Source organism: Squalius cephalus (genome assembly GCF_949319135.1).
Source record: "Squalius cephalus genome assembly, chromosome: 21".
Taxonomy (NCBI): domain Eukaryota; kingdom Metazoa; phylum Chordata; class Actinopteri; order Cypriniformes; family Leuciscidae; genus Squalius; species Squalius cephalus.
In genome coordinates, this window is record NC_137142.1 from 33,227,980 (window position 1) to 33,249,030 (window position 21,051).

The 21,051-nt window shown below is 38.2% G+C and overlaps 1 protein-coding gene across 6 annotated transcripts in view; it reads left to right on the forward strand.

The window, feature by feature from the left end:
- LOC307148969 (signal-induced proliferation-associated 1-like protein 2) overlaps nt 1–20,352 on the forward strand; it is a 138,149-nt gene extending 117,797 nt beyond the window's left edge. For all 6 annotated transcript variants that reach the window (XM_079854954.1, XM_079854951.1, XM_079854952.1 and 3 more), the window contains 5 exons: nt 3,169–3,388; nt 11,023–11,154; nt 15,192–15,309; nt 18,006–18,087; nt 19,384–20,352. In XM_079854954.1, coding sequence (XP_079711080.1) covers nt 3,169–3,388; nt 11,023–11,154; nt 15,192–15,309; nt 18,006–18,087; nt 19,384–19,530 — 699 coding nt within the window. In that variant the 3' untranslated portion in view covers nt 19,531–20,352. The remainder of the gene's footprint in view (nt 1–3,168; nt 3,389–11,022; nt 11,155–15,191; nt 15,310–18,005; nt 18,088–19,383) is intronic.
- The last annotated feature ends 699 nt before the right edge of the window (nt 20,353–21,051 follow it).

Consider the following 21,051-nt stretch of genomic DNA (forward strand, 5'->3'; position numbering starts at 1 on the left):
CGACGGGTTTTTATTTTAAAGGCCACACGTTCCCCCGGAGACAGACCTGTCATTGTGGAGCACGAGCCGGAATGGAAATCATTGTCGATCTGGTTTTTCTTCCTCGTGGATATTGCATGCAGAGAGCGTGAGAAGTAAGCGTCCCTCTGTCCTGTTAAACCTGCTGTTGAGAAGTAGATTACAGACACTGAGAAGCTGGAGGAAAGGGATCCCAGTCTCATCTGAGAGATTCATGCTTTCAATACTTTCATGATTCTGTCCTCTGGTTTTATCTCAACACAACTGAGTGATGAGCAGATGAAGAACAGGGGAAAGAAAGTCTATTTAAGATCACTGTACACTACCGGTCAAATGTTCTAGAGTAATTACGATTTAGTTCATGTTTTTGAAAGAACTAGTCTCTTCTGCTCAGAGGCTGCATTTATTTGATCAAATTACAGTAATTTTTTTTTTATTTGAACTGATATAACACAAATATGAACTGTTTTCAACATTGATAATTTTCAGAAATATTTCTTGAGCAGCAAATCATCATATTAGAATAATTTCTGAAGGATCATGTGACACTGAAGACTGGAGTAATGATGCTGAAAATTCAGCTTTGATCACAGGAATAAATTACGTTTTAACGTATATTCACATAGAAACCAGTTATTTAAAACTTTTATAATATTTCACAATATTACTGTTTTTACTGTATTTTTAAACAAATAAATGCAGCCTTGGTGAGCAGAAGAGACTTCTTAATTTGAACACCATTTGCTTCCCTGTTTTCCAGATGAGTAAAGACAGTGAGTTGTGTAATATCTCCGACTGCTTTATTTGCAGTGATGTTGTTTCGAGGCGTGCTAAAGCCTGATCTCGTTTTAGTTTTACGGAAGCTGCTTCTTAAATCCCATTTGAGGCTGTTTTAATCCGAGAGGACCAGACTGGATCTAGTCTTATAAAGTGGCATGTGTGCGAGAGAGAGAGAGAGGGGGAAAATATTGAGGGTGGTTCATGGTTCAGCGATGGGATTTGAGTGGGATTTTGGTCTAAAGGAAGTGAAAACAGAGGGTTCGGGCCCGGAGGCGTTTAGCTTTGCTGAATCCCATGTGCCATGACGTCTGCTTTCCCTCCGGTAATGGCAATTCAGCAAACTGACGTTTTTGATCAGGTCTCAAATGGTGGAAGACGTATTGTGTGCTATAAATAAAATGAACAGGATCAAGTGACTCCGCTTGGGAATGAACCAACTTCCTCTGGCTCACGCTCTGAATGGAAAACATATACAATGTATCTAAATAGCTTTGGCACAGTTTAAGCCTGTTAGCTCATGGGTGCGTTTAACTCTGTCCTCATGCCAGTGATATATGACATGTAGGACTACCTAGTGAGCTATCTACCTAGACGGCGTATACAGTACATAGGGATCACACAGTGTGATCTTGATGAGAAGCTGCTTCATGTGAATGCTACCTTCTAAGATACCTCGTTTTGTCCAAATTTAGCATTGCATATGTCTTTGCAGTCCCAGAATGCATTGCAACAAGAAAAACATGACAATGGTAGACTGTGTTGAGAAATGTTTGGTGATGTTTTAAATATTTTCGCCAAGGCTGCATTTATTTATTTGAAATACAGTAAAATCAGTAATATTGTGAAATATTATTACAATTTAAAATAAATGGTTTCTATGTGAATATAGTATTTTAAAATGTAATTTATTCCTGTGATCAAAGCTGAATTTTCAGCATCATTACTCCAGTCTTCAGTGTCACATGATCAATCATTCATATGATGATTTTCCGCTCAGGAAACATTTATGATTATTATCAATGTTGAAAATCAATTTTGATGAATAGAAAGTTTAAAAGAACAGCATTTAATTAAAATTAAAATAGAAATATTTAGCTGTCGCTGTTGATCAATTTAACAAATCCTTGCTGGCCATCATTTGAACAGTAATGTATATTGTGCTACTAAAATATTTTTAAAAAAATCAAAGCCAGATTTGTGCATGTCATGTATTTTAAAGTTTATGTAGATGGCTAAGGCCATTGAAATCACTTGTAAGTGAGTGTGTGTCACGTGAAGAGTATTATTTTTGATGTGCGTTGACTTTGTTGCCTATGTAGAGTGTCAAATCACTCATTTATGATGCTTCATTTCTGTTATGCTGCTGCCTAGTTGACATTACGGATGCTCACTAGCTTTTAGACTTCAACACTTTACATTAATGCATTTGGCAGACGCTTTTATCCAAAGCAACATTCAAAGTGTACATTTTATCAGTTCATGCATTCCCCAGAAATCCAATCCATGATCTACTCTTTGAGCCACAGGAACCCTTCAACTAGTCTTGAAGACTAACTAATATGTGCTGGATAGTGAGCTCTGTGTGATGCACGGGCCCCGGGGCCGCACTTACCCCTCTCATCCAGCTGACCGAATATGGCTCTGCTTTAGTCGCAAGCAACACACTCTCAATAGTGCACAGCTGCAGATAAAGAACAGGCTTTATTTATAACATCCGGCTGTTTAGCGACACAAGACCATGAGGATTTTCCATGTATTCAGTCCAAAACAAACCCACTAACCACGTCCTGCTGGGAGCGATAGTGGAGACTTTGTGCATATACCTTTATATGTCTTAGTAAATACTATTATACTAATATACATGTCATTTTTCTGGTATTAAAGGGATAGGTCACCCAAAAATAAAAATTCTGTCAATCATTCACCCTTTGTCGTTCCAAACCCGTAAGACCTTCATCATCTTTGGAACACAAATGAAGATATTTTTGATGAAATCTGAGAGCTTTCTAATCCCTCCATAGACAGCAATGTCACTGCAACTTTCAAGGTCCAGAAAGGTAGTAAAGACATCATTAAAACAGTCCATGTGACTCCAGTGGTTCAAATGTAATGTTATGAAGCTATGAGAATACTTTTTGTGCGCAAAACTCCCTCCAAAAAATGACTTTATTCAACAATTTCTTCTCTTCTGTCAGACTCCTACACTATTCGCATAGTAAATGGTCCAGCATGGAGCCAAAGATAAATATAACAAAGGTCTTACAGGTTTGGAACGACACAAGGGTGAATAATTACTGACAGAATTTTTATTTTGGGTGAACTATCGTTTAACATCTGTGATTTACAGTATTGATGTGTGTGTCCTGTCAGGCGTCAGCGGCGGGAAGCCTGTCACCGAGGCGTTCCCTGTACCGGACTCTCTCAGACGAGAGTGTGTGCAGTAATAGGAAGGGGTCGTCCTATGCCAGCTCACGAAGCTCCATGCTGGACCAGGCCATGCCCAACGATATACTGTTCTCCAGCACTCCACCGTACCACAGCACGCTGCCCCCCCGCATCAGCCTCAACCAGCCCGCAACCAAGCTCAAGAGTGAGTCCTGCACCTCACATCACTGCTGAAACACGGGGTGGGTGCAAAACCCAGTGAGCGACCTACAGAGACTCACATTCATACTCCTTTTATAATGCATTGCATTACCATTTATATATATACATGTATGACTCAAAGGCTGCATTTACACTGCCAGTCTTAAAGGAGTGGTATAATGCCCTTTTCACAAGATGTAAAATAAGTCTCTGATGTCCTCAGAGTGTGTGTGTGAAGTTTTAGCTCAAAATAACCCACAGATATTTTTATATAACATGTTAAAGTTGTCACTTATTGAGGGTGAGCCAAAACGCACCGTTTTTGTGTCTGTCCTTTTAAATGCAAATGAGCTGTTGCTCCCGGCACAGGGGGCGGAGCTTCAACAGCTTGTGTCCTTTTTCTTCTCACAGTGAAAATTTCAAAAACTTTTAGTCTTTTATGTTCAAACCGAAGTCAGAAAGATGGAGAGACTCAAGAAGAAGTGACAACATGTAGAAGCAACAGGACATTTCTGAATGGATAGTTGATGAATTTATGTAGTTTATGTGTAGTATCTTCTTGTCATTGATTAGCATATTCTGTCTTGATAATCTATAAATCGTGTTCAGGGGGCGGGGTTTATGTAAATGTTAGGGTTGGTGATGTCACTAACCCGGGAGGAATGTGGTGTAGTCTCTACCAGCCGTTTGTTGTAGTCCTTAAAAAGCAATTTCTTTAAAAGCAAATATCTCCCTTTGCTTTGAACTTTGAGCGTCGTAACTTTGCAGATGTTGTTTATGCTCAAACAGCAACATTACACACTAACTAAAGTTAGAAAAGTCAAATCATAATCAACAACCACTTTAATGCACAGATCCAATCTTTTTACATTCACATACATTTCCTGTTTACATTCACTTTAGACAGGACTGGAATCCGATATCTGTGTTTACATTAATTCCCGCCCAAAATGATTTTCTGTGATTTTACCATGCACATGGTTTTGAATGGCCGTGCTTTTAAAATTATTTATATAGTTCATGTCGGGTGGTCATGATTATTTGCCAGCATGAACAAGATAACAGCTGTCATGACTCATGAATGTTTTGCAGCGCAAAATCTGACGGAACAGATTTATAGTCTGGAAATTATTTTCGTTTGTCTACAGCTCAGATCTAGAATTCTGAAATGAAATTTAAAAAAAAAACTTTATGAATTCGAGAGAGAGAGAGAGAGAGAGAGAGAGAGAGAGAGAGAGAGAGAGAGAGAGAGAGAGAGAGAGAGAGAGAGAGAGAGAGAGAGAGAGAGAGAGAGAGAGAGAGAGAGAGAGAGAGAGAGAGAGAGAGAGAGAGAGAGAGAGAGAGAGAGAGAGAGAGAGAGAGAGAGAGAGAGAGAGAGAGAGAGAGAGACCGAATAGTGAAGCTTGTTGGTTTAATTGCAGTGAAGCTATCACCTCATTGCTGAGAAATATAATGTAGGTTTCAGAAGTGAAGCTGTTTTATTTATAAAAGTCACGGGTAGAGGTTAAAAACCAGCTCCTGAAGGTTTTTGTGTTCGCGCAATTTCTTTTCTTTACAAAGATAAATATAAAGTTCCCTCCTCAATAAAAAGCTGTGAGTGAGCGCACACTGGCACGTCTGCCTCATAATACAACATTAAAAAGCTATATTTGTGAATAAACGTGTCATCCTCGTCTTGTGGTGGCTTGAAGTTAAAGGGGAATCGGATATGCGTGTTTAGACATAGGTCGGATGTCCAGATATCGGATATGTTTTTGATTTAAAACCACATTTTGAAGTGGCTCAGATCGGATGCGAAGAAATCGGATCTCGTGCGTATTTTTGTGTTTACACGTGTGCAACATATTCCGATCTGTGTCAGATGTGAGTAAAAGATCGGATTTTTTGTGCCGGTGAAAACGCAGAGAAATGACATTTTACATCATTAATGTCAAATTTGCATTGATGCATCTTCACATAGCATGTCTGTCTGAATGTGCACATGCACATATGTGACCCTGGACCACAAAACCAGTCACATGGGTCAATTTTTTGAAATTGAGATTTATACATCATATGAAAGCTGAATAAATAACTTTTCCATTGATGTATTGTTCGGCCGAGATACGCCTATTTGAAAATCTGGAATCTGAGGGTGCAAAAAAAATCGAACCATTGAGAAAATCTCCTTTAAAGTTGTTCATTTATGTTGGCGATTGTGCTGCATTCACTCACAAAAATAAATGTTTTATATATTTATGGTAGGAAATTTACAAAATATCTTCATGGAACATGATCTTTACTTAATATCCTAATGATTTTTGGCATAAAAGAAAAATCTATAATTTTGACCCATACAATGTATTGTTGGCTATTGCCACAGATATACCCGTGCGACTCGTGACTGGTTTTGTGATCCAGGGTCACATATGTGAGATTTCAAAGATGCGTCATAGCCATAGGGGAGATTTGGAGCATAACAGCCGCTGGTCACTGTAAATAAAACCATTAGAAACCATACAGGTTTGAGACTAAAGCACATGTCATCCATAAACGCCTCTCATCATGATCCGTGCATTTCAGCCCCATACGGTTAACCAGACAGTATAATTTCCTGACCAGAGAGGCAGTTACGTGCATGTGAGACAGAACCCAGTGTGAGTCCTTTTATATGGCATCTTTAATTAAAAGCCAGGAAGAAGAAAATGTCACGGCTAAAGCGGCTCTTGCTCAGCACGGAGAAGACACCTGTCACAGCCATGAGGATCAGGATTATGTGCTATTACTGCACCAATGCTGGGATTGTTCCTGCTCAAAGTATTTTACACACTTAACTCACATTTATAAATATGTCATTGTAAGAAAATATCAAACCAAGAGTCTGGATAAATCTTTTCTCTTCACTAACATCACTTTTCTTCATTTCAAGCTGGTGATTTTTGTAAATGTACAGTATGAAATCAATTGTATATTCAGCATTCCCACAAACAGTGGTTTTGCTTGAAGTGTGTTTGTGCTTTTATTCTGTAATTAATGACTCTTGGTTTAATATTTTGTGGTCTAATGCAGTAATATTAATTATTATTATTATTATTATTATTGATTATAATACTATAATATATTTATATTATATAAAATATATATTGTATTTATTTATATATATTTAATATTGTTTATATTAATATTAATTTTAATTATAATACTCATATTAATATATAATCATAATTAATTATATTATTATTTATTATAACCATATTTAAATTTTTATTTTTCTATATTTTTTATTTTTGTTATTAATTGTTAATATGAATAAAATATTATTGTTAATTATAGTGCTTATATTTAATATATTTATCTATAATCCTAATTAATTATTATATTATTATCGTTCATATTATTAATTATAATAACTGTTTTTAATATACATTTCTAATTTTCCATATTGATTTTGTATTTATATATAATATTACAAGTTATTCATTATTATGTTATTAATAAAAACTTTTATTAATGTTTATTATAATACTTAAAGTTAATATATTTAGTCTTTATAATCTATATTTAATATTAATTATTATTAATTGTTAATAATAATACTTATAGTTGATATATTTATAAAGATATATTCATAATAAATTATAATTCCTATTTTTAATAAGAACATATCTTAATAATATCAATATTATTATTATTAATTATTATAATTATTTATTTAAGTGTTAGGTGTGACTTAAATCTCTAAATATGGTTTTGGTCCACAGTGACAGTATAAACCCCAATTGAAGATTGCTTGTTTATGAAGGGGGAAAACTTGATAAAAAGAGATGTGCTGCGAGCGACATTTGAAATTTATATTAGATAAAGGCACAGTTACACACCAGAGCAAACAATCACATATAATTTGGTTTGAACTAAAGGATCTCTAATATGAACACATTTAACAGTTTTAATCAGTGTGTGAGAGATGATTCATTTATAGCTGGATTTTCGAGTGGCCCGCGGTGGCTGATTGCTGTCACGCATGATAAATTTCTGATTGTTTCGACAGATAGCAGTTTGCAGAATTTTTCTCCTCACCCTGCTCATCTAGTGAATGGTCTAATTTGACAGATTGCGTCCCTCTGAGGCACACACACACACACACACACACACACACACACACACACACACACACATACACACACACACACAGAGAGAGAGAGAGAGGCACATTTACCTCCAGCGTTCTGCTGTTTTTCCCTCACATCGTTTTCAGAGCGAGTTCTTTATGAAATGGGAAAATGTTTATGGCATGTCCTGTCTATCAGGCTAGAGAGAGATGTACAATGAGAGGTTTGGACACACGCAATTGATTGAAAAATGAAGCCATGTTCAGGGATCTCCTGACGGCTGCCGAGAGAGACAGCAGTTTAATAGCGCTGAGAGGAGTGTGTGTCTGCCTCATATCCTCAGATGCCTTATTGTGCTGTACGTTTTAAAGCAGCATCAGGGTTTGAAATTAACTTTTTCACTCAACGGCCAATTTGGCTACACATTTTTTAAGTTACCAGCCATTCAGAACTTCTACTAGCCGAAGAAATAACTACATCACAGCTTATATAGGCTTATATATATATAACATTGAGACAAGTCATCACCCAGGTTTAGACCTATATTGTATTTATATAAAACTTTCACAGGCAAATTGGCTTTATGTATTTCCCCGGCATTTAAATCAGGCACATATAAATGTCAGGTAACAGGATTTCTGGCTGCATGTCAATATACACAAAATATATATATATATATATATATATATACAGTGAGGAAAATAAGTATTTGAACACCCTGCTATTTTGCAAGTTCTCCCACTTAGAAATCATGGAGGGGTCTGAAATTGTCATCGTAGGTGCATGTCCACTGTGAGAGACATAATCTAAAAAAAAAAAAATCCAGAAATCACAATGTATGATTTTTTAACTATTTATTTGTATGATACAGCTGCAAATAAGTATTTGAACACCTGAGAAAATCAATGTTAATATTTGGTACAGTAGCCTTTGTTTGCAATTACAGAGGTCAAACGTTTCCTGTAGTTTTTCACCAGGTTTGCACACACTGCAGGAGGGATTTTGGCCCACTCCTCCACACAGATCTTCTCTAGATCAGTCAGGTTTCTGGGCTGTCGCTGAGAAACACGGAGTTTGAGCTCCCTCCAAAGATTCTCTATTGGGTTTAGGTCTGGAGACTGGCTAGGCCACGCCAGAACCTTGATATGCTTCTTACAGAGCCACTCCTTGGTTATCCTGGCTGTGTGCTTCGGGTCATTGTCATGTTGGAAGACCCAGCCTCGACCCATCTTCAATGCTCTAACTGAGGGAAGGAGGTTGTTCCCCAAAATCTCGCAATACATGGCCCCGGTCATCCTCTCCTTAATACAGTGCAGTCGCCCTGTCCCATGTGCAGAAAAACACCCCCAAAGCATGATGCTACCACCCCCATGCTTCACAGTAGGGATGGTGTTCTTGGGATGGTACTCATCATTCTTCTTCCTCCAAACACGTTTAGTGGAATTATGACCAAAAAGTTCTATTTTGGTCTCATCTGACCACATGACTTTCTCCTGTGACTCCTCTGGATCATCCAAATAGTCATTGGCAAACTTAAGACGGGCCTTGACATGTGCTGGTTTAAGCAGGGGAACCTTCCGTGCCATGCATGATTTCAAACCATGACGTCTTAGTGTATTACCAACAGTAACCTTGGAAACGGTGGTCCCAGCTCTTTTCTGGTCATTGACCAGCTCCTCCCGTGTAGTTCTGGGCTGATTTCTCACCTTTCTTAGGATCATTGAGACCCCACGAGGTGAGATCTTGCATGGAGCCCCAGTCCGAGGGAGATTGACAGTCATGTTTAGCTTCTTCCATTTTCTAATGATTGCTCCAACAGTGGACCTTTTTTCACCAAGCTGCTTGGCAATTTCCCCATAGCCCTTTCCAGCCTTGTGGAGGTGTACAATTTTGTCTCTAGTGTCTTTGGACAGCTCTTTGGTCTTGGCCATGTTAGTAGTTGGATTCTTACTGATTGTATGGGGTGGACAGGTGTCTTTATGCAGCTAACGACCTCAAACAGGTGCATCTAATTTAGGATAATAAATGGAGTGGAGGTGGACATTTTAAAGGCAGACTAACAGGTCTTTCAGGGTCAGAATTCTAGCTGATAGACAGGTGTTCAAATACTTATTTGCAGCTGTATCATACAAATAAATAGTTAAAAAATCATATATTGTGATTTTTGGATTTTTTTTTTTAGATTATGTCTCTCACAGTGGACATGCACCTACGATGACAATTTCAGACCCCTCCATGATTTCCAAGTGGGAGAACTTGCAAAATAGCAGGGTGTTCAAATACTTATTTTCCTCACTGTATTAAAATATCTTATTCAAACAAAATCCTGTCATCTAGCATCTCCTCCCTTCCTCTTTCATCATTTTCACCAAAAATGTGTTTTAAGGTGGACAGATCAATACAGTACAAAGAACATCAAAAAGATTTAGGATGTCTTTTCTATTAATCTTCGCTTTTGCTTCAATGCAAATGAACAAGCGCGCTGTTATTTGTTGCGTAGTGACGGTCATGATCAAGTCAGCCAGATACTGCAGATTCTGCGCAATATGCTGTATTTAATATATGTGACGCTGGATCACAAAACCAGTCACGAGTCGCACGGGTATATCTGTGGCAATAGCCAACAATACATTGTATGGGTCAAAATTATCGATTTTTCTTTTATGCCAAAAATCATTAGGATATTAAGTAAAGATCATGTTCCATGAAGATATTTTGTAAATTTCCTACCGTAAATATATAAAACATTTATTTTTGTGAGTGAATGCAGCACAATCACGAACATAAATGAACAACTTTAAAGGAGATTTTCTCAATGTTTCGATTTTTTTGCACCCTCAGATTCCAGATTTTCAATAGTTGTATCTCGGACAAATATTGTACTATCCTAACAAACCATACATCAATGGAAAGCTTATTTATTCAGATTTCATGTGATGTATAAATCTCAATTTAAAATAAGACTGGTTTTGTGGTCCAGGGTCACATATCATGATGGCTCACGAGTTGAGTATTTTGAGTACAATTGTTGTATTGTTGAGTACAAGCTTCCCCAGTAAAGTGAATAAACATAATAAGTAACTCGCCAAATTGGCCAGTGATTTGACAGCGTTAATTTCAAACTTTTGTAGCGCAGTGCCAGGTAGGCGCTAGCTCTTTTCTTCTATTTATTCTGTCGTCCACATTCTTGAAGACTTTCCTCTCCAATCGAGCAGATCTTCAATGAATGATCCACTCTTTAAATTAATGGCTCTCATTCTGCTGTCAGTCGCGCTCTTGAGATCTCATAAAAAGAGGCATTATGTGGTAAAGACAGCATGTGACCGATTCATTATTCTCCAGCACTGTCACTCCCACTGCCTTCATTACTGTGACCTTCACGACCTCCAGACAGATGGACCGGATTGAGCCGTTTCTGTCCCGGTCTGATGTGTGGAAACCCAGGGGAAGCTCACGAGATGGAAGAGGCCGTTAGATTGACAGTAATGTGCGGCGGCAAGTGTGTGTGTGTCACTGATCTGTCTCTGTGTGTGTGTAACCATCTCTATAGATGAGTTCTGGTTCTCTGACGGCTCGCTCGCGGACCGGGCGAAGTTCAGCGACCCGGGTCTCATGCCTCTACCAGACACTGCCACGGGCCTGGACTGGTCTCACCTCGTAGACGCGGCAAGGGCTTTTGAAGGTATGTGGAAAAACACTGTGTGTGTGTGGGGTGGGGGGGGGGGGGGGGGGGGTGTACTGTGTTATTCTCTATATCAGTGTCACTTTTTGTGAACTCCCTGAATTTAATTCTATTGTGGTCTTGAGTTTCTTCCGGGAACGAACACATCACAATATTCCTCATTTAAATAATTAATGCGTAGAATAAAGGGGCGGGGTTAGTAGTGTGTTGAAACTGTCGGTTATGGTAAGGGGCGGGACATTTCCCAAACACGCTCAAAGCTCTTGACCAATCACAACACACTGATCCAGCCAACCAATCAGAGCACAGTGTGCTTTTCAGAAGGAGGGGCTTCATAGAGACAGGAACTAAACAGAGCGTTACTGACAGACTGGGAAGTCCGCAATGGTAGATTTCGAACAGAGATGGCTTAAACTACGGACTGCAGCTTTAAATACACAATAACCAGGTTTATATATGATACATTATAATCAATAAATCCAATTTGTTTCAATCTCACACATTTTAACTAATTAAATATTGTTTGATCAACAGCATGCCATATTTTAACCATGTTCATACACTGTTTCACTGAATGACTGTAATGGTTTGAACAATGAACAGATTGATGCTGATTCTAAGCGATTTGAATAAATGCATATTGAAAATATGATCAAATAGATGCAAATAGTTAATAATAAACTATGCCTTGATTTTTGTCCTGCACAAATTTCTATAGTCAGAAGTATTTCCTGGGTGCGTACATTCAGCTCACATAGTAGAAAACAACAGGGAATCTGCACAAAAGTTAATTGAGAAACAAAATATGCATCACATTAATTTTATTACTTTATGTTAAAATTGTAATCCAAATGTATTGTAATGCAATTCAAAAACATAAATCTTAAACTTTGATCTAAATGTTAGTGTAGACAGACTTGCAGAATCACTCACACAAAGAACACGAGCTTCCAACAGTTAAACCCTCAGACAGCACAGCATGCTGGGTAATTGTTGAACCGTCCCGTCCTCGGACATTTGCATGTGATCACGTCTCTGGTGTTCAGAAACGTTCGGCCCCTTCTGTGTGAGCCTGTCATTTCTGTAAATGGATTAGTAAGAAGGCTGTCATTATTTTGTTCATGGCTCCTGTATTCATTAAAGTCATTGAACCTGTGTTTCTCTGTTGTCGTAGGATGAGGCCTCAAGCACATGTTTCTGTGGAGCTTCATTTGTCTCTTATATTGAGGCTTTTCATGATCTAGGATCATCACAGAAAGAATACATTTCATGAGTTAAACCTGAGGTTCATGCGTAAATCAATTATTTTGCCCATAAGCATAAACACTGTTAGCTTCTCGTTGCATGAACTAAAGAACATCACACAGCTTTCCTTCTTGGGTGAATCTCATGAAATTGAGCCGAGGTCATATTCAAGCACAAAATCAAAAGAGAAATTTAATTATTGAATTATATTTTGCAAAATGAAGCCTATTTTTAGGATCATTAAGACTGTTTTCATTGTGGCTTTAATCTCACCCAAATTTTCATTACTCTAATTTATCTAGATGCTTTTGTAAATTTCATTATTTTAATGATGATTCTAATTAGATTACATTTTTATTATTATTATTAAAAGGAACTCTAGAGGAGAGAGACACAAAACACATACAATATATACTGTATATACAGTGTATATATATATATATATATATATATATATATATATATATATATATATATATATATATATATATATATATACTTTATATGTATTGTTAATTACAGGAGATAATTGTACTTAATTGGCATGAAAATAATGTCACAATCAAAACATTGATGCTGAAGGCTTAAGTTTCTTTAAGCAAAATGTTATATATGTCTTTTTGTATTGTAATTTTGGCCTGCATAGGAAATACATTTACTCCTCTAATTGAATGCATAATTTAATGCATGAAAATCTGGTTGAGATAAACTGTATTTATATATTAACTGCAGCTGCATTTTAATAGTCACTATCTTGTTTGGGGTCTGTTGCATGCAGCACATCGATCAAGTCCCAGAATGCATGGATGTATTAACATGGCGACACACAGGAGAAGTCTAGTGTTTAATTACAAACACTGATTTCTGTGAAGAAACAACACAACATACTGAACTCTGAGAACTCAGGCTCTGGTTTTCATGTGGTCCACTCAAGCATGACGTGGTTTATGATCAGAGCTCTGAGGAGAGACACAGAGGTTTTATTGTCATGTTTTTAATGAAAGACTGCCAGTTCTGATCAGAAACACACATGTTAGGAATCTCCTGAGAGACGACCGTAAATTAAACTCTTTACGTTCTGCTGAAAGCGTTCAGATTATTTCCAACAGCAGCGTCTGTCTCCATATGCTGTGATGAGAGTATGATCACTGATTTGCGAGACGCAGTAAAATAAAGTACAGCTGTATTCACATTCTCATTGCTGTCTTTCTGCTAAACGTGTGTCATCTACCCATATGTTGCATCTGATGACACAATGGGAACAGATTTAAACCCTTGACATTGCACAATAGTCATTTATGTGGCAAACAGGTCTCAGAGCAGTTTTTTATAAATAATTTTGGGTTTACATCTGGTTTATGTTTGTAATGAATGACCAGTGAGACTTTGAGCCTTGGCAGTAGCATTAAAGTAGAAATTCTGAAATCAAAATGTATGTTTTTTAGCTTTAAGTATGAATATGTTAGCCTTAAGGTTATGAATGAGCTGGTGTGTTCCAAAACAATTACAAAATTCGCATTTACTGTAGGAGATATAAGCATTCAAAACTTACAGTCTCTCAATTCCACTAAAATGGATCACAGATCTTTATGACATCACCGCGGACTTCAGCTTCTCATCACATCGTCTGTCCAATCGAATGCTCTCTAGAATCTGAAGCTCCGCCCCCTATGCAATAAAACCACCTGGTCAAAGCAGCAGTTGACACGTCACAGAGCAATATGTGTTGAGATGTGTGTTCAGTTGCTCAAACGCTCGAGTTTTATTCCATTTTCCAACTGTACATTGGTTAATTTCCGTGTAATTTATTCACACCTCTACTACTGAATCCAGCGTATCATCAGCGCTCGGATTCGCTTCCATGGTGCTGCCAAGTACGACTCGCAGCCTGTGAGGTAAACTAAACGCTGTTGGCTATTTGAAAAGGGGGAGGAGCCATTCAATATGTCCCGCCTTCCCTTCCTGTTTCAGTGGACATTACGTCAACGCATCACACAAAGCCAAGGCACTTCAGTGGGCCTTTAAAGAGCCGCACGACTCTTAGTCGTCTCAAGTCACCCACTTGTATATTAATTTTTAAGAGTGTTTATGCATGTTTATGAACGTTTGTTCTACATTTTATAAACACACTCGCATTTGTGCTCGCTGATGTAAATGGAGGGCAAATATGTTGTAAGCTAAATTTATCTCTGTGTTTAAATGCAACTCAGTAAGACCCAGAAAAAAGCATCTCCTCTATAGAGACTGTAACTTTATTTCCAAATATTGCATCAGACTTTAAAGTGTATTTATGGTACCTGAAGCAGTCTGGTCTTGTTTTAGCAGCCCAGCTCATGTGTAGGACGACTGTCAGATTGAGAACACACCTGATCTGTGTGTGTGTGTTGAGGCCAAAAGAAGGCACTACACGCCTGCACACATATATATTCAAATGCGCATATCTATAGACTAAACACATAATACGCATTTGCACGCCGTCAGCCTTCTTACAGGTTCACGTTTTTGAAGTTTGCGAAGGATGAGCGGCCGGAGCGCGTTAAGGGTTTTCTGTTAAAACGGTGTCGTGTTAGCAGCCCCTAAGTTAATAACTAATGATCTTTGCGACTGAAATGAATCAATCAAAACTTTAGCTGGACAATAACTTTATCCTAGAGCTGCTGTACAGCCAAAACAATCTCTGTTACTTTAATTTCCTATTATCACTGTAAAGCTGCTTTTGAAACAATCTATATTGTTAAAAGTGTTATATAAATGAAGGGGACTTGACTTGACTTTGCTTTGCTTGTGTCCAGACCAGCGCGTGTCCTCGTTCTGCACCATGACAGATATGCAGAGAGCCGAAGCGCTCCAGATCTCGCGAGAACTCACCAGACGAGTGGCGGCCGCTGAAGGAGCTGCGCTGGAGGCCGGGTGAGTTCAACCGGATCACACACACTACACCATAGACTGCCCCTTCGCTCTCTTCCATTGATGAGAACTGAAGACGCCAGTGTCCCGATATGGCGCTGACATCTTGGAACTTGAGTCTGCGCAGTAGCGATCTCGGGACCAGACCTGCGCAGTCGTGAGCAGGAAGTAAAGCTGCGAAATGGCCCTCAGGGAGAGTGCATTCTGCACACTTTTTAAATAAAGGCTTGTTAAAATAAAGTAAATACAATCTCCTCAGTCCTCCGAAGATCCCGAAAAAAATGTCCGTTGGTGCTTCAGTGACTACCTGTCAATCACAGCTGTCCATCATGACGTTACACCACCGCATCACGTAACTAACTAAAAAACAACTTATTTTTGAAACAGACACTTGAACTTACATCAGCGTGATGAAAACGACAGCAAATGAAAGAAACCACCTTTGGAAAATAGATATTTGAAGTGTAATTTAATTGTTTAGTTGGTCTCACGTCCCGTTGAATAACACGGGGAGGCGGGGCTTATGACCTATACTAGGACCAGTCACCGGGGGGCGATCGAGATGTTTTGGCTTCACTTTTCAGGGCTTGTGCGACACGCTTGCACTACACACACTATAGACTAGGGCTGCACGATTAATCACAATTTATGTGTAATCGCACGATTTGCCTTTGAAGGCTGCGAATAAATCTTTTTTTTTTTGTTATGTGCAGCTTGTCAGTGACGTACGGCTCTGTGATCATTAGTAAACGCTGCTCCATCTGAAAGCACTGAGAGTTTAAGTCGCTTATAACGTGCATTTGAAAAAGCAACACTCGTCAAACATCTTTCCAAACATGAAGCATTTATGAACCTCTGTAGCCTGGATGCCAGCCGAACTTAGCCCCGCCCACAACATTTTTAGGTCGGGAAGTTCGGTCTGGACTTGATCCGTTGAGGAGCTATTATGCCCGAACAAAAATTGTTCGGACCAATCAAATTGTCAGGGCGGGCTTTATACGATGATGGACAGATGAGCAACGGTAACGTCATCATCCACGTCATCAAAGAGCGCTTGGGTTAAATTCGTTCGTTTACAACAAAGATGGCTGCCGCTGGAGAATTGAGATTTCACACTTACAAATAAGTCAGGTAGAATAAATGCATATTTGGCGTGCTGTCCGAGGAGAGGGCTCCGAGCTCGGTATTCGGCCCGAACCCAAAGTACTCCCCCCGTATTCAGGGCAGGCTGTGGAAGAACAAGCCGAGAGTGAGTGGAGGGATGCTGAAAACTGTCAAGGAATGTTAGGTGAGTTGACAGAGTGTATAAATATATGCTTCTTCTCATGCTGATAGTGTAGACTGTAATTGTTTGATGACAAGTTGATGGGATTGATTATTTGAACGTGCTCCTGCCGAACTTTGTTTATAAAACATTTTGTAGATTCCGCCATCGCGTCTGTTATAGAAGATATCGACAGCGCATTCATTTTAAAAGAGGAACAGAGAACCGCGATCAAGGCATTTATCGATCGGAAACATGAATGAAAAACATACGTCACTTACTCCGTTGCTCTGATTGGTTGTAGGTCTATCCAATAGAGTGCAGATGCATTTTTTTTCCTGGTTCGGTTAAAACACGCCCCATAATCACAGCTCAATGGAGCAGTATCAGACTCACATTCTGACTAGAATCTGAGTATGACGACGTCAGGCTAGAACCTCTGTCCAACAAAAGACAATATTTAATAACATGCTTTTACTCCTAACTCACTTCATAACGACAGTTGAGCTACTCCTTCTGTGAGATGATGTGCTTCTTACACAGAATAAGGCAGTCGTGTGTTTATTAGTCATGTTTAATCAAAGCGTTTCAATCTTCTGTTTATTCAGTTACAGCGAAAGGGGTTATGATGTGTGTTATTATACTTCTGCGGCGTATATTTGGCGTGTGTGTGTGAGATGCCCTCTGGTGTTCAGATGATTTGGCGTGTGTGTGTGAGATGCCCTCTGGTGTTCAGAGGGATATTTGCTGTGTGTGTGTGTGTGTGTGTGTGTGTGTGTGTGTGTGAGATGCCCTCTGGTGTTCAGATGATTTGGCGTGTGTGTGTGAGACGTCCTCTGGTGTTCAGATGGAGCAGCATTTACTGCTGAGAGTCGTACTTCACTGACAAACTGCGCATAAAATAATCGTAGCCTTTGCCAAATCGCGTGCGGTGTCATTGCGATTAATTGTGAGTTTAACCGGATCAGACCGAGTGTGCTGCACAAGTCCTGAAAGTCAAGCCAAAGCGTTTCGATCGCCCCCCAGTGGCTGGTCCCAGTATAGCTCATAAACCCCGCCTCCTCATGAAGTCTAATGGACATGGGTCAAGCTAAACAATCAAATTACACTTCAAATAAAAATTTTCCAAAGATGTTTTCTGTCATTTTAGGTAGTTTTTATCATGCCAATGTAAGTTTAAGTGTTCATTTGGTCTTAGTTAGTTATTTTATGCTATAAAAAAAGGGAATGTGACGTCATGATTGACAGCTTCTCTAAATGAAGTAGTCACTGAGGCACCAATGGACTTTTTGGGGATGACTTTGGCGGCTTCACTTTTCACCAATGTAAGAAGTCGTCCATCTTTTTTTACACTCTATGGATCAGACACACACACACACACTATACATTCTTGTTTTTTTTATGTATAGCCTAATACTTCTGTCTCTGTCTTCAGCGATACGTCTCCGGCCACGCTGACGGGAAAAGTCAATCAGTTGGAGGTGATCTTGAGACAGCTGCAGTATGACTTGAAAAAGGTGAACTGTGCTAATGGAGAACAATAGCTGTTTTTCTCTGTCTCACTGTAAATGCTAGGAAGTACGTCAACTGTGATTGTGAGTTTATAGGAGGAAGGATAGGCAAACAATGTGTTAAAGCGTGTCGTAATGGACACCCAGCATGGAGAAGCGCCACCTCTTCGGCCCAATTTAATATCCTGCTTCATGTGGTTTTAAATCACTGCTCTCGCTCAATCAGCAGAAATGCTCTGAACAGACGATGATGCTCTTGATGGAATCGCTAATAACCTCATATGAGGTCAATATACGTACAGCTGGTGTACAATTACTCTAAATGACCATAAAGGGCCTTATGAACATGAGTTATGAGACGGAGATCATCTATATTCATTTAAAGTTTCTAGAACTTAGTGCCATTGTTTTTATTTGTTAAACTTTTCCTTCTCTTAAATAACATCTCAGTGCAAAATACTGAGAAATTTTTTTGAGAAAAATCATGTAAAAATGTATTAAATGAATTTAATTGTTTTGGGCGCATTACCGCCTTCGAAATATTAGATTTTGACAATATAACCAATTTTTACAAAAAAATGTAAAAATTACAAAAATATTTTTTTTGTTGATAAAATGTAAGAAATAAAAAAAATTACAGCATTATCCATTTCTAATTTGACAGCATTGCTGCCTTCACAATACTACTGTTTGACATTATTAGCACTTAAAATATTGTGTAAAAAATGTCTAAAAAAATATACAAAAAAAATGTATAAGATAAAATGTCATGAATAAAATTGTCGTTTTAAAAAAATACTGAAAAAAAATACAAAATCAAATAAATAATAAACATTTGATAAAATATAATAAATAATTACAAATTACAGTATTATCCATTTCTAATTCAACAACATTAGAGCCTTCAGAATTTACAGAATTTGAGAATATTTGGGCATCTGTATTATCTAAAAGTTTTAAAATCTGCTTTATCCTAAACACTGTAAAAAAAAAAAAAAACACGATTATTTGAAGTTGTAAATAAAACAAAAATGATTAGAGTTTTACAAGAAAATACAATTTGAGTCTTCAAAATATTTCATTTAATTTTCTAACATGCTGTTTTGTGTTAATTACTTTTGTTAAATTATTGGTGAAATTTACTAGCAATTTCTACGTTAAACACTACACCAGTTTTTTACTCTCATGCCCTTCCACCTGTTTGATTTGATGTTCTCGAAGAATCTCCAAGCTGCTCGTTTCCACACAATGATATCATATTATAAGCATCACCATAAAACGCTGTTCTTCTCGTGTGTGCAGGAGAAGGAGGACAAGGCGATCCTGCAGGTGGAGGTGCAGAACCTGAGGCAGGACAACATGCGTTTGCAGGAGGAGAGCCAGACAGCAGCCGCTCAGCTCAGGAGGTTCACAGAGTGGTTCTTCCACACCATCGACAAGAAGCCTTGATGGAGACTCCGTCGGCCCGGGTCTTCAGGGCAAACGAGAGGCCGAAACCACTGGAGAACTGCATCCACCTACGCTAGCAAAGCCCAATTCCTACTGCAATTCCAATGAGATGTAGAATGTAAGTACATGTTGGACTGAGGAAGCCACTTGGCTGGTGTTCGCTGGTGTCGTTGGTTCACTTGCGGGGCAGAATGTACTGAATCAGATCCTGGAGGTGGATTATGAATGTAACGCATCAAAACTAGGCATTTCCTTCACAAAAGTTCCATTTTCTGCCTCCGTTATTGAAAGGCATACAATCAAAACGTTCAACGTCTCCTGAATGATTTCTGTCCACGAGTTCTGGCGCTGATCGGAGAAGCATCCCTGAAGGTTTCCTGAAGAAGTCCTGCGATTGAGATCGTGCCTCAGAGGAAAGACGAAGCCGGTGTGTGTGCATGAAGTCGCTCGCTCTCTGTTCCTGAAACACACGCCTAGTGAACCACAGTCACATGCCAAAACTGTCCATCTCTGTACAGAACCTCCAATCAAGTGTCTTGTATTTAACACTGTTATTTAAGCTTATTTAACCTAAAGTAGTTTATTTTATTAAAGTGGAAACGGCAAGGCAGGCGATACTGTGACGGCCAGGACTGTGTCCGATACATAGATTTATTGATGATTTGTCTTTTTTTTTGTTTTTCTCCCTCATTCCAACATTTGGATGCTGCTAGATAACACTTTGGTTTCTACGCTTTTACAAATGTGTTTCTCTGTAAATTGAGTTTGTGTAAGATGGGACATTGGTTGCTTTTTTAAAATAAATGTAGTATGTAAAATCAATCTGTGGTGCATTTTTTTAATATTTCAGGTTCTAGGAATAAACTAATTGATGAGCAAATTTAATAATGTCTATAATATTTACATGTCTTATGATTTCAGAATTCTTTTTTTTTCTTCAATTTTTTTATATATACATTAATTTATAAAAAAAAAATCACATTTGTGAGTATACATCATGATACATCAGAATTATTATTGCTGCTTTATTTGTATTTTTATTTGTATTTTTTTGCATTATGGTAATGAGAATTTGGGGGGGGGATGTGTTAATTGTCATTATAATAATAATAATGCAAAAAAATATTTTTTTGTAAAGTTAGATACAAGTGCAAAATATTTTTACTTTATTATTATTATTATTTTGTAATTATGGCAATGAGAATTTGCAGGGGGATGTGTTTGTCATTATAATAATACTGCAAAAAATGTCAAATGAGATGCAAGTGCAAAATTTTTATTTATTTATTTCAGTATGGTAATGAGAATTTGTAGGGGAAATACTCTCAATTGTCATGATAATAATGTATGTGACAACAATAATGTGACAATGCATTAAAAAAAAACCTTATGAAAGTAAATGCAACTACAGGATTTGATTTTCACATCCAGGCTTGATGTTTCCTCCTGAGATCACGTCTGGAACGACTGCTTGTCACAGCAAACATCTGCCTCTCTGTGAGCCTCCTGTGATTTCATCCA